General features: G+C 42.9%; 1 protein-coding gene across 2 annotated transcripts in view; it reads right to left on the reverse strand.

Annotated features, from left to right (window-relative positions):
- The window catches only part of cdh4 (cadherin 4, type 1, R-cadherin (retinal)), a 203,029-nt gene extending 196,319 nt beyond the window's left edge, over positions 1-6,710 (reverse strand). For both annotated transcript variants that reach the window (XM_034585787.1, XM_034585786.1), the window contains exons 1-2: positions 6,459-6,710; positions 5,071-5,182 (exon numbers count right to left, since the gene is read on the reverse strand). In XM_034585787.1, the coding sequence (XP_034441678.1) occupies positions 5,071-5,182; positions 6,459-6,512 (166 nt within the window). In that variant the 5' untranslated portion in view covers positions 6,513-6,710. The remainder of the gene's footprint in view (positions 1-5,070; positions 5,183-6,458) is intronic.
- Positions 6,711-13,054: the final 6,344 nt, after the last annotated feature.

The raw sequence follows: 13,054 nt of genomic DNA on the forward strand, positions 1-13,054 counted from the left end.
GCATGACCCAGTGACCAAGCATCAGACTAAAGCTAATACCAGTACACAGTGAGAAGAGATGAGTGGAGATCACTGCACTAGAACTAATAAAATTCACATGGAAGCCCTGACAAGAGGCAATAATATTTCTGCTGACAGCCAGTTTCCCATCGATCAAACCCCTTTTTTTACTTACTACCTCCTCTGAGGAAATGACTACAAAACAGGATGAAAAGCATTGTGCGGTGGCATGTACTATATCTTGGGTGGCTCGCTTGATGGAATTGGCTCAGCATGTATGTCATGTTGTGGGGGGTTTGAGCGATATAGGAGCGTAGCTTGGTTCGGTAAGAAGGCAGGGCGAGATAAAGAAAAATGATGTGGCTCATCTTCTGTACCTGTATTCTATCAGCTCGCCACAGACTGCAGGTCCTGGCTGCAGAGATGAAAGACTCTCTGGAGGACAAGAGAGACGTCCGTGAGTCAGAAGGAAAATGGCATCCCGCTTATTAAATGCCTGGAAACGAAATATCCCACCCACCCAACCGCCCACCCACGTCCCCCTCAGTTCTTGGGTCTGGCCGTACTTATGAAAGCTCTGTCGCTCTGGACGGTAGGTTAAGAGTCAGAAGTTCTCTGCAGCACAGCAAACACTGAGCAGGCAGTTTCAAAGCAAATAGGGCTCCTTGCCAGATTTCCCTGCTGCAGTCTAATTGGGGTCATGTTACAAGTTTGTTCATGTTTTTAGAGATGGAATAAAACAAAAGGAAATCCACGCCGAAAGCATATAGCTGATGGAGGTATGATCCTCCTTAAACTAATCTTGCTGATTAAATTAGTGAGTGTGTGTAATTTCCTTCCCAGTTATAATGTAACTGCAGTAGAAAAAAACAATTTTAAGTAACAAGCTCTTGGATGAAGGAAGCAAGAAGAGACACCCAATTGTGGGGGGGTGTTTCATGAAGCAAGTCCATCTCCTGTGATTCAAGAGACAACAGAGGGACTGCAAATGAAAGCATGTCCATTCTAGCTCCCTTTCAGGGGTGGAGTACAGTTGACAAAGCACAGGCTGAATGAAAAGATACTGCACGCTTGGTTAAGGAATAGTCCCATCTCCTGTGACGCTGTCTTAATTAACATTAAGCAAATAGTGAGTCATCATCATTGTTCTTTTAATTGCACTTGTACCACAACAAAAGCAAATGGCCCTCTGCTGTATTTCTAAAAGCCTCCACTGAGAAACCAAAATCACGTTTTATCCCAAAACAAGGTTCCTGCAATCCTCTAAATCCATCCAAGACATTTTCTTTGTCAGAAAATGTTGGTGACATAAGGCAGGATGTGCAGTCAGACAGGCGTCTAAATCACACCGATCTGTGTTGCTCACCGTCACTGTGGATTCGTGAAGGGCAACGAGAGAAACTCATCACTTCTCTCCTCTCAAATATGCGTTGACAGTGACTTAAAGAGACACTATCCTGACCTGAACTGTATTTCAAATCAATTCCTTTTGTGCGGAGACCACATCCCCTTGTCCGTGTTCCTTGGTGTCTGTTCCGTCTCTTGGAGCGAGGTGATGGTTTACACAGCAATGTGCAATCACTGGAATATTTCTTTTCATGGCTTATCTGCCCACAGCGGGAATCTGCACAGACCGCGACTCAAGGCCTTGCCTGTGTGCCACAGCCCCCCCCTTCCAATCCTGACCCAGCTCGCAGACATACATCTCCATGGGAGCATGCAATGATTTATTCAGCACAACTTAGCGGCAGCGTAGAGATTTGTGAGTTAGTTAAACAAAGGTCTTTTATGGTCAACTACAAAGCTATAACAGCCTTTTTAACCTATAAAGCCGACAAAGAATGACCAAAGGAGGCACAGAATTATGCATTACAATCCTAAAATGACCTTTCAAGTCTCGATCAGACACTTCCATTTTCCTTCAGGGAAGACTACAGACAGAAACAAGGAAACCGTATGGGTGGGGCAGTCAGGAAGAAGAGGCAGATCCAGTGGATGGCGATAAGCCACCCTGACGTTGGTTGCCACCCGCCAATAAACCGAACGGAAGAAGGAGGAAAGTTTATTTTCCACAAATCATGTTCATTTAAATCCCTGCGGGCCATTTTCAAATAACATTGTGTATATTGAATATTTGAATGAGATATTGAACAATGGTAACCTTTTAAGAGCTTTAAACCTTATTTGAATGAAACAACAATCACTCTCTGCTTAATGGAGCATTTATTGGCATTGACTGCACGGCTGACAAGCAAAACGGCTGGGAACCAGCAAAGAAAGGATCACATGTTCCTTTGTGCTTTGAGAGAATTCCGCTCCATCATTGGCTCTAAAACCACGTAAACTGCTTTTTTATTTTCTTGCAGTGTTTTAGTGATGTACTGATCCAGATGAAATTGCAGGTTGCTGTGCCCTAATAGACCGTGAGTTAAAGGACCCAACTGTGACCTGCAGCCTCCCTGGTTTGTGTCCAGCTGAGACCTTTGTTGCATGTCAGTCCCATCACTCCCTGTCATGTCTCCCCTGTCAACGCTACGACAAACGCTTAAAAACCTTCCAAAAATATCCACCTATTAAATATCTTAAACATGTCTGATTTCAAAGTTTTCCCTGTATTTCCAGATGATGCCCCAAGACACTTCAGTCCATATTGCAATGAATAAAAATCAATGTCTTTCTTGGAGATAATTAAAATGGCTCTCCAGCTTGATCAGCTGTAATTAGATTGCCATCATTCTGAGCCAGGGACAGATTAATATATATAATGTGATGGTAAAGCTTTCAAACATTCAGGTTACTATGGTGTGCCCTGGACAAAAGCAGCAGTGTACAATACATTCAGCAGACTCCGATTGGTGTTAATGAACTTGACATCAGTCACATTATGTAGTTACTCCTGCTCTTCCCACACACCATCAAAACAAGAAAAGCGAGAGCAAACAAGTCCACCTTCCACCTCGGCATGGAAAGAGCTGCGGTCCGCACATTGTTCGGGGGCTGGAAACACAAGCCTGGTTCACGCTGCACCTGCTGGGCCACATCTCTTTGGTCCTTCCCCCATCGCTCACTGTCCGTCTCTCCAGGGGGACAACAGCCACGGCCCACAGTGGTCCAGCAACCCCCTAGCCACCTCTGTAGCATCCCGCACCCTCCATCATCCCGTGCCCATTCATTTCCTTCGACGTGACAGTTTGAGGTTATACATATTGTGGTGTTGGTATTAAAGGCTTCCTCCCACTTAGTGTCCCGCTGTATAGAAAACAAACCTTCTGTAAGGCCAGCCAATGCACATTAATCACTGCATGAGAACTTAAGCTATTGCAGCCCGTATCCCTTATCCAGTTGGGAGGACGGCGTGGCTCTCACATTGATTTTCACACAACAAAGCACGGAAACAAACAAAATGAAAGCGAGAGACCGGGAGCAAAGGTAATGTGGGATCAAAGTAGGAGAGGACGTGGCGCATAAGCTGAATCAGATTGAAGCAGTTGAACTGTGCTCTCACCTTTATTTGAATTGCAGCCTTAGCAGCAACGGCAGCATGTACACCGGGACACGTGAGTGAGAGAGTGCCACATCCCCCGGAGACATATCCGCATATAACACACACAAACACTCCAGCACAGAGGAGGCACCGACATACGTTGTCTGTCGAGATGCATCACCCTCAGTGATTTGGCTCAGTAAGGATGCCTCAGCCCATTTCCAAACAGGCAGGAACCCTGATCCCAAAGCCCCTCCAGGCAAACTCGCTCCCCACTGACCGGCTGCACTGTCCTTGTCAGCCTCCTAAATAACAAAATAACCTCCGGAATAATTCAATTGTTTTGCTCACAGCCAGAAAATGCTCAAACAGCTGTTACAATGAGAACGCAATTTCCTCCTGGCAAATAGAATTTCATGTAACAATAGACAAATATTTGGCTATAAAAGCAGAGAGTCAAGGGAAAGCTCAGCTCGTTCTGCACTGCTGTTGAGCTGCTGCCTGCAAGTGTGAGTACAAGGCTAGAGGAGGTTACAGGGAGGAAATGGGAGGAAACCTAAATACTGGGCCCTCGACTCTTGTAGTAGGAACCGATAGAATTGTTTTGAAATGCTACAAAATGCTGAGGTGCTTTTCATCTTCAGGCTCATTTTTTCATCATGCATTTCTAGGAGTTCCTAGCTTTAGACAGAACATGGTCTATGTGATAGATACACATGATCCGCTGAAATTCAAATTTTTTGTTTATCCGTCAATTATGCAGAAAGGGACCTTGGGATGTGGCTGAGCGGGATTGTTTTCCATTATGATAAAGATTCATCGGCAAACGGAAGAGACACTGAAGATACTACAGCATAATTTGACATGGCAGGAGATGAACCTCACGGTAGATTCAGTGCACTGCACTGCACTGAGGAGAAATGGAGCGAAAGAAAACAGAATTGAATTTCTCTGAAAAACAGAAAGAGTCAAAGTGCTGGGAAATGTATTACAATGAGAATAAGAATAAAAATTTGTTGGGGGCTTCCAGCTGCAAACATGCAGAGTAGGGAACAGGCTATTTAAATTAGCTTGCTCTGTCAGCCTGCTGCTCAGTCGATCAAAAAAGACGAGATGCATTTGTTTTGTTTGCTTGTTTTGTTTGATTTCGACTGCAATCAGTGGAATTTATTTGTTCATTCATCGGTGAAACTCCATCTCCAATGACAAATCTTGAACAAAACACATTACACCCTCACGGTCATGTTTAATCACATGGCAAGATTTTTCAACCCAGGTTCCATTACAACTGGATCCTTCCGCTTTATCCAACACCGACCAGCCACAGTTACCGGTTTTATTAGGTTCTTTCCACGTCTAGTGCTCGAGATGAGCTGCTTACGTTGCACAGTCACAACCAGAGCGTGCCCTGATCGCCTTTAGGTGTGATGAAGAGCCACGCTCCTATAATGTGCCCCCCCCCCCAGGCACACATGTAGACACACACTTACTCACTCAATCACACTAGGAGGTTGGGGACACATCTGGGCAGAGAAGAGAGAATATCACCAGTCAATAAACGAGATCCAGCAAGGGGGCCGGCTTACCTTTGAGAATGCTCTGGCCATGCAGCACGTCTCTCGAGACAATCACTGTGTAGAAGTTCTGGGAGAAGCCCGGTCTGCACGGGGGTTTGAGTGGCTGGCCGGCCTTATTCCCCTGAGGAATAGAAACAAGACGGCCTGTTAAGCATTGGCAAATTGACTTGTGGCCACAGGGTTACAAGCTGAGCTCCCAGCCTTTTCAGACTGATATTGAACCCCATACACACTCTCTCTGGCTGTAGTGAGTGATTTGCTTCACACTACAGCATTCTGCACTCGGACCGTCACACAGTGTGGAAATCCACATCTGAGGAGGAAGACACCGAATTTAAACCACTGCAGCGAAACATGGATTCTCGTGTAGGACGACGAGAGTGAATAGGTTGTTTTAATGATAGTGATCATTATTAAATCATCATTATTAGGACAGACGGTGCTGTTATCATCATATGTTGGTTATTATAAAGAATTATGGCCCAGGTGGTGATAATGACAGTAATGAGAACCGTTATAAAGATGATAACTGAGGCTTGCATGACATGTTTAATTTAAACATTTAGCTTATACTTTGAAGTGGGAGAGCCGGAGAGCCGGAGAGACAGTGTGTGTGTGTGTGTGTGTGTGTGTGTGTGTGTGTGTGTGTGTGTGTGTGTGTGTGTGTGTGTGTGTGTGTGTGTGTGTGTGTGTGTGTGTGTGTGTGTGTGTGTGTAAAAATGTATTTAAGTACACTGTTAATACATAAGCATGGTTGCAGGCACCCAGTATCCTCCAGGCTTTTCATTCTGCGCTGCATGCAGGTTGATGAAATCCACTTCATTCACCCATGGCGTTTTCAAAAAGACATTATGGAAATGAAGCCGATTGTAGTAAATTGTTTTCCCAAGTTTTTGAATAAATTCCGCTAACTGCTTGTTTGCTGCCCAAACCACCCTCCATGAACATGCGACAACCCAAACAACCAGGTCGTCATCTGAGGCATCCCAGAAATGTGAACAAGGAGGAATGACAGTGCGTAAACGTGCGTAAACGAGGATGATCAGCAGCCAACGCAGAGAGAGAGAAGCCCCTCCAGACACCACTGTCCCCTGCAATGAAGCACTGCAGTTTATTTAGGCGAGAGGACGCTAATGAACGCAGTTGTCGGGGACTTTTGCTTCCTCCCCGCCGCACTTGAGACCAAAAATACTCTTGACCCGAGACGTCTCCGCTCGGAGCTGGGTTACCCGCGTGGTGCTGCCTTTAGCGCAACACTGCGGGGAGACAGTGAGCCTCTCTCGGACACTTCCCATGGCTCGTGCAGCGCTGCACAGCCCGAGTGGGATCTCCACAGCAGTGCAGCACTTCTCCAGCACTGCGCTCCGAGAGGACACGGAGAAAGGAACTCATCTTACCGAGGATGCGCCCACAAGTAAGGTGCACGCCAGGATGACGCAGCCAACGTTCATCTTTGCAACAAAAAAAACGCGTGTGAGGTGTAAAAAAAAGAGATAAGGAAGAGATGAGTCTTCTCAGCCGGAGTAAAAAAACACCTCAGTAATTCCTGGAGCCCTGTTCTTCCTCTCGGGTGCCGAGTCGGAGACTGTCCCTACTTGTCTGGCGCAAAAGTGCCGCTGAGGCAGAGATGCTGCGCTCAGTCCGGAGGAAGCCGGAGCCCATTGGATAACAGCGTCACTACAACCCCTCCCACTGCACGGAGCAGCCGGCGCGCACACGCACGCACGCACGCACACACACACACACACACACGATGCCATACACTTTTGGGATGTGCAGGTTAAAAAAAAAGAAAAAAAGATCCCATTTTCCAGCCTATTTAGATTCATATTATGACTTCATATGGAGAAAAGGCAGGTGTGACGATGTGAGTGACAACCAACCATCCGAGTCCTCTCATGTGTCCGTCAGCTAACTGGTCTATTGGAGTCTATTTCACACCCCAGTTACCCCCTGTGCCCCTGATCCATGCTATAAGGACAGCACCAGCCAAGCTAATAGCTTTTTATTAAAGCTGCTGTGATAGACTTTGATGCTTCAAATGAAATGAGATCCAATGAATCAGTAACCTGTGTGATGATCCACAATATCTATATAAAGTATATAAGGACACATATATATAAAATATATATTCATACCTCCTGATTTGAGGACTGGTATTAGAACTTGAAAGGAAAAAACTATAATAAGCACATGCATTTACAGTTTCAATTGTTGAAATATTAACTAGTCTCACAATTTAATAATGCTGACATTTCCGAAGCCTCAGATCAGTGCCTCAATTTCCATATCTGAGAGGTCATGACAATTTAATCCTATCAAAAGGAATAGGACAGCATTGCAGTGTCAATCAGCAGAGCCCACGTGCCTGCCCCTGTCACTGCCATTCACTTTACTGCTTTATTTTCAACACTTTCAATTTTTAAGGAGAAAAAATGCTCTGAACCTTTTTTCTTTTATTTAAGGGGTATCTTGAAAGTAAAGTGCTTGAGGCAGATAATTAAGAAGGGCCTCTGCTTGTCTACAGCTCAGTGGATGTGTCAGTCCAGGGGGCAGGTGTTTTCTCTCTTTTTTTTTTAAGGTCAGAAATATCAGAAATAAAATCTGCTCGTCTTTCTTCGGGGCATCGAGGTGCCTCTGCTTTTATTACACCCTGGGAAACTTGGCAGGGGAACTGGACGACAAGGATCTAAAAGTCACACCTCGGCCAATAAACAGTGTCTTGAATAAATAACATCAGCCCTTTGTATCAGTCACTGTCATGTCCTCACATGGGAGTAGCTGCTGACAGGGAGGAGGGTTAAGAAGCAAAAGAGCTTCAAGTTCCAGTAAGAAAAAGTGTAAGTGTGCTGAAAATTGAATTCCATCAAATGAAAAGAGGTTTTAATTGTAACTGTGAAAACACAGCACAGTGCATGAGGTGGCCATGGCCTGGTGTTCTACACTCTCAGCCATATCAGCTCATCTCTCTTTATGCTCCCTATTCCAGAGTTGTGATTCTTGAACACACACACACACACACACACACACACACACACACACACACACACACACACACACACACACACACACACACACACACACACACAAGCACCATCCCTCATCTGCCGCCCCAGCACAAACTCAATGATATTCATGAAAATTATTGTTTTGCTGAAGTGGTACCCTGAAGAAGGGGCCCGACTGATTCCGTGCTCAGTAAATTCTGCGTGGCTCGAAGGTACCCAGCCAGTTTTCAGAATGCAAGTAAATTATTCCTCTCAAGTATCGAGCATTTTTGCCTAATAAAAATATCATCTGGGCACTTGAAGTGAATTGGTTTAAGGCTGCGCTGAATTATTAAACAAATCTCACAAAATGAGTCCCACTTCTCTTTATATAAAGGGGGGGGGGGGGGGCTGTTGGAGCACGTCACCATATAGACTCTACAGGCTGTATATACTTTCCATTTGTTTTTTCATGAATTGCCTTTTCTACTCTTCTTTCATCATGTGTTCTTCTTCTTGTCTGTCCTTTTGTTGCTATCAAAATGTATTTTTCATTCATAAATTGTGTTTTAGGAACCGCTTATTTACAAAAGCAGTGTTTTTGTCTTGCATTTATCACAAAGGCACCAATTTTCTAAGGGCTCATTGGTAATTTGATGATACTGTTTGCATAAATTAGGGAAACCTGTACACGATTACTTAGGTCTGATACCAATATAATAATAATGAGATAAGAAATTGAACTTACTGGAGGTTAATTTTAATGGTATCACTTGTTGCTCAGCTTTGACTTAATCAGTCCCGGAGTACACACCAGTGTTCATCCACTGCTTCACTGAAGCGTCAGTATGAGCAAACTAGTGAATCTCAATCAGTTGCAAATGTGTGATTTAACTTGGTTCCAGGTAGAGATGAAACGGTGTGAAACTTTCATATCGTGATAATAGTGACTGGCTGTTTGCAAAGAGGGTCAGCAACACTTGTGGTTGATTAGAAATGTTGCGTTCTGCACTGGCAGCTGAGGCCGTTTGTTTTCTTTCAGAAAGCAGTCATGTGATAGCAGCTTGACGGATCAGCAATGGCTACATCGCAAATCGAAGACAACCAATCAGCAAGCTGTTGTGAGTGTCTACGTCATCATTTGCAAACATCTCTGTCGGTCCAGACTTAAACGCAGCTCCAGGCGTATCCAAAGCAGAGTTGATGAGTATTAAAACCAAAACGTAGTAGCTCGGATGTGGCGTCAGTGAAATGGTTTGACTTGTTATTACAACAATTTTTGAAAATGTTAATTACTGGTTGTGAGGCTGTTGTCAGGCCATAGTTTTGATCATAAAACGTGCTTTGATACTGTTTTGCTGGGACAATTAAAATCTAGAAGCCGATTTTTTTACATCAACATTTCAAGCAGCCATTGTTATCCTGCCAAAAAAATTAAACACAACAATATTTGAATATATAAAAGACGTTGAGAGGCAGATAAATCAAAGTAGCACAAAAACACTGTACATATTTTAGTGCCATTACTGAGGGACATATTCATATGTCTCATATGAGTTCAGTCAATCGGTGCTGAGGCGTTTCACTCCTCTGCGTCTTTCTGATATCTGAAAAGTTCACGTTTACTGATGAGTATTGAATTAAGGGGAAGAAAAAGTGAAATGCTTCTTTTGTGCGTTGAATGTTTACACCTTCATTATGAATTCTCACACAAGAACAGAAGCAATCTTCATTTTTTTCAGTCAGTTACTGCCACAACATTAAAACTGGTTGAAGGCTATATGATTCACACCATTTTCATACTCATTAAACCATTCAGCAAGCCTTCACGCACTGTGGATGGGGGCAGGTTTTCATTTTATTTGTCCCTTATGCCCTTTTGTTACTGCCATAAATCTTAAACTTGTATTCATGAGCAAATTGGACTTTTCCCACTCACTCACTGTGGAATTTTGTTATTTCTTAGCCCACTCCAAGTGTTTGACCTCCTGAGAAGTGGGTTTAGAAACCACCACTAGTCCTCTGACACCACTACCACACCGCCTTCTTTTGTGGCTGATCAGTGTATGTAGATAATTTGTTATAAGCTGGCCAGCTCATTACTCATGACTATTATTAAGCCTGTCAAATAGATGAATGTAATTGATCAAAAAGAAACTCGAAACTAGAAATTAAATCACGCTTCAACAAATAATTATAAGTTCTACTATACACACCATGGCCTCCCTGTGCAGTGAAGCAGGATTTGAACGTGTGAACTGTACTTTGAATTGAAGCTTTCATTAAGTGCAAAAAGCCAAACAGAGTTCTTCACCATGTTGTTCCCGGCAATGCCAGGGGTGACGCAACCACTGCAACACTGGCAACCGTGCCGTGAGGTAGTGCAACTTGCCGTTAATACGAAACTTTCCTCATTGCTGACCACGGAGAAAACTTCACAGACATTTCCAGAGTTATGTGACAGCCGAGTGAAATCAACAAACCTCTCCAGATTAATTTACTCTCTTGGAAAGAGGAGATAATAGCATTTCATGAAAACGTGGTACAAAGCCTTTCTGAAATCTTTGGAGAGTTTTCAGCTTTTTCAATGACAGATAATTTGGAAGGGAAACAATGCTGCAGTCACAAGCAGTGCCTAATAATGCCGCTTAAATGATCTTTGTGACCATGAAGCAGAAATGTGTCTGGAGTTTGTCTTTTATTACTAAACTCTATGTTATTGTGCTGGAATCCCATTTTTCTGTCTACCATCCACACAATATGTGTGTAGTATACAATATTATAGTAACACCTACAGTGCATTGTATTATTGAAAGGTCAACTTTGGTACTTACGACATATTGTTTTGGTCTTTAAATAAAAACACATCCATCATATAGTGAGTTGCCAGCTGTAACAATTATATATCAGTGTTTTTTTTCCCTGAAGATTCACCTTGACGCACTTTTCACTGTATGAATATCAAATTGATGCACACTGAGAAACTGAAAAAGCAGGAAAGACAGACAAGCCCCATTAAACCGTAACCCAAATCACGCACAACTCCACAACACTGAATCCTCTCGACTTCAAGGAAGCGATTCTTTGTTTTTGCCTGTTCTTCTTGAATGGATGAAATATTGATGTGTGCACAACAGAAACCGCCTGAAGGACACGGGAAGCAAATTATCTATCAGTAAAAGACCAGAGTAAACATTTGCCCAACACCTTGAGAGAATCAAAGGATGCAAAATGAATATAAAGCAATTTCACCCATGATCTGACTTTTTAATTTAGCTAAGATTAGATCATATTTGTGTGCTCTGTTCCAAAGGGCTTCACACATTTTTCTGCAGAACTGTGCAGCTGATCCCTCTGCTTCCACAGAGACCACATTGTATAAAATAAATAGCAGGGACAAATCAATAGGTAATGGGTTTTATCATCGATTATACGACTGTGGTCATGTGGCAATGACATGAGGCTGCAGTCTGTTCACCATATTTGACATAGGGTGATGAACCCCTGCAGATGGCTGTATCCCTAACCTTTTGACTGCCGTTTCAACACAGCATGATAGGTGCACACAGAGAGTCTCGACGGAGATGGATGACGGTGGATGTCATTTGATTTTCATTTGAACCGGAACATCAGAATCTACTCCACCTAATTAACCTCTCAGTCTCTTTCCACTTGGCAGACTTTCCGCTGCCATGCGGAGGAAAGAAAATCTTTGTGCAGACTTACTTTAAACATATTTCACACATGATTTATATTCAATGTAAGACATTTGACACATGAATACATTTGTTAAAGAGATTTTACCAAGGACAAAGGATGATGCACGCTACAACCAAAACACCAAATGTGGATTTTCTTCTTTACGCCAATGATACAGTCACGTATTCACCAGAGAGGATGCTCTTGGAAAGCAGCAAGAAGCATTTAATGGTCCGATTCTAAATGCTGACAAAACTAAGCTCATGTTGTTTTCATGAAGTAACACTAACATCTTGAATCATTCAACATCTAAAAGAAAATCAATTGAAGTGGTTTTGTCTTTTGAATAACTTGGTGCTGTGAATATGATTCTGTCTTTTTCAAACCTCATGTCGACAATCTTGTCTAAAAACTTGAAACTTGGATTTGACTTCACATACAAATATTGTTTTTCTTCTCATGCAAGAACAGTCTTGTTATCTGCTAAGTGTCTAAAATCCATGGGCCTGGTTTATCACAGAGCTAAGATTTGTCACTTCATGCCATTTCAGAACTCATCATTTCAAATTATGTGGTTGAATGCCCATCTCTAGTTGTCAGTTTCATTTTCATGTAACTGTGTGATTATGAGGTCTGTGTTTTCTGTACCTACAGTATATGTTGGGGATATTGTAGTTTTGGCCAAGTCTCTTCTTTCAAATTTGATTTGGAATCTCAGTGGGAGTCTACCAGCCTACTATATATAAGCTGTTTTCAGACATGCACAGAACTCCAGAGTTTTCCTCGTAAAAACCCAGAACAGTGTCCAAATGAGCCAATGTGACAACACAGCAGGAGATTAGCTGGAGGATTCACCACAAGCAAGTGGGCGCGTTGACAACATTTCTAAAATGCAACAAACGCAAACCCCAAAATACAAAAAGAGAACAAATATCTCAGGATGAAAAAGAGGAGAACACGTAGAAGACAACAACAAAGATGTAAATTCATACAGACAATGAGATTCTGTAACTGTAAGCGGTAAACAATTACCCCTGATCAGCAGAATGAATTCGTCCTGCCTCCTGCATGCTATGCCTTCGCTCACCTGAACGCTCTGGAGATATTTCTATTGTTGTAACTGCTTCTGAAAGGAGAATTTCCTGCAGATGTGTTAATATGTGAAAGGCAAACTCCGGACCAAGTCCAAACCCTGTTGTGCGCAGATTTTCCACGTTTCCAACTGAAAATTAAAACTTCACATTACTTTTCAAGCCATATCACACCAGCGACTAAAAAGCAATGATGTGACATGTTTTAGCATCTCA

Source organism: Hippoglossus hippoglossus, chromosome 5, assembly GCF_009819705.1.
Source record: "Hippoglossus hippoglossus isolate fHipHip1 chromosome 5, fHipHip1.pri, whole genome shotgun sequence".
In the NCBI taxonomy this organism is placed as follows: Eukaryota; Metazoa; Chordata; class Actinopteri; order Pleuronectiformes; family Pleuronectidae; genus Hippoglossus; species Hippoglossus hippoglossus.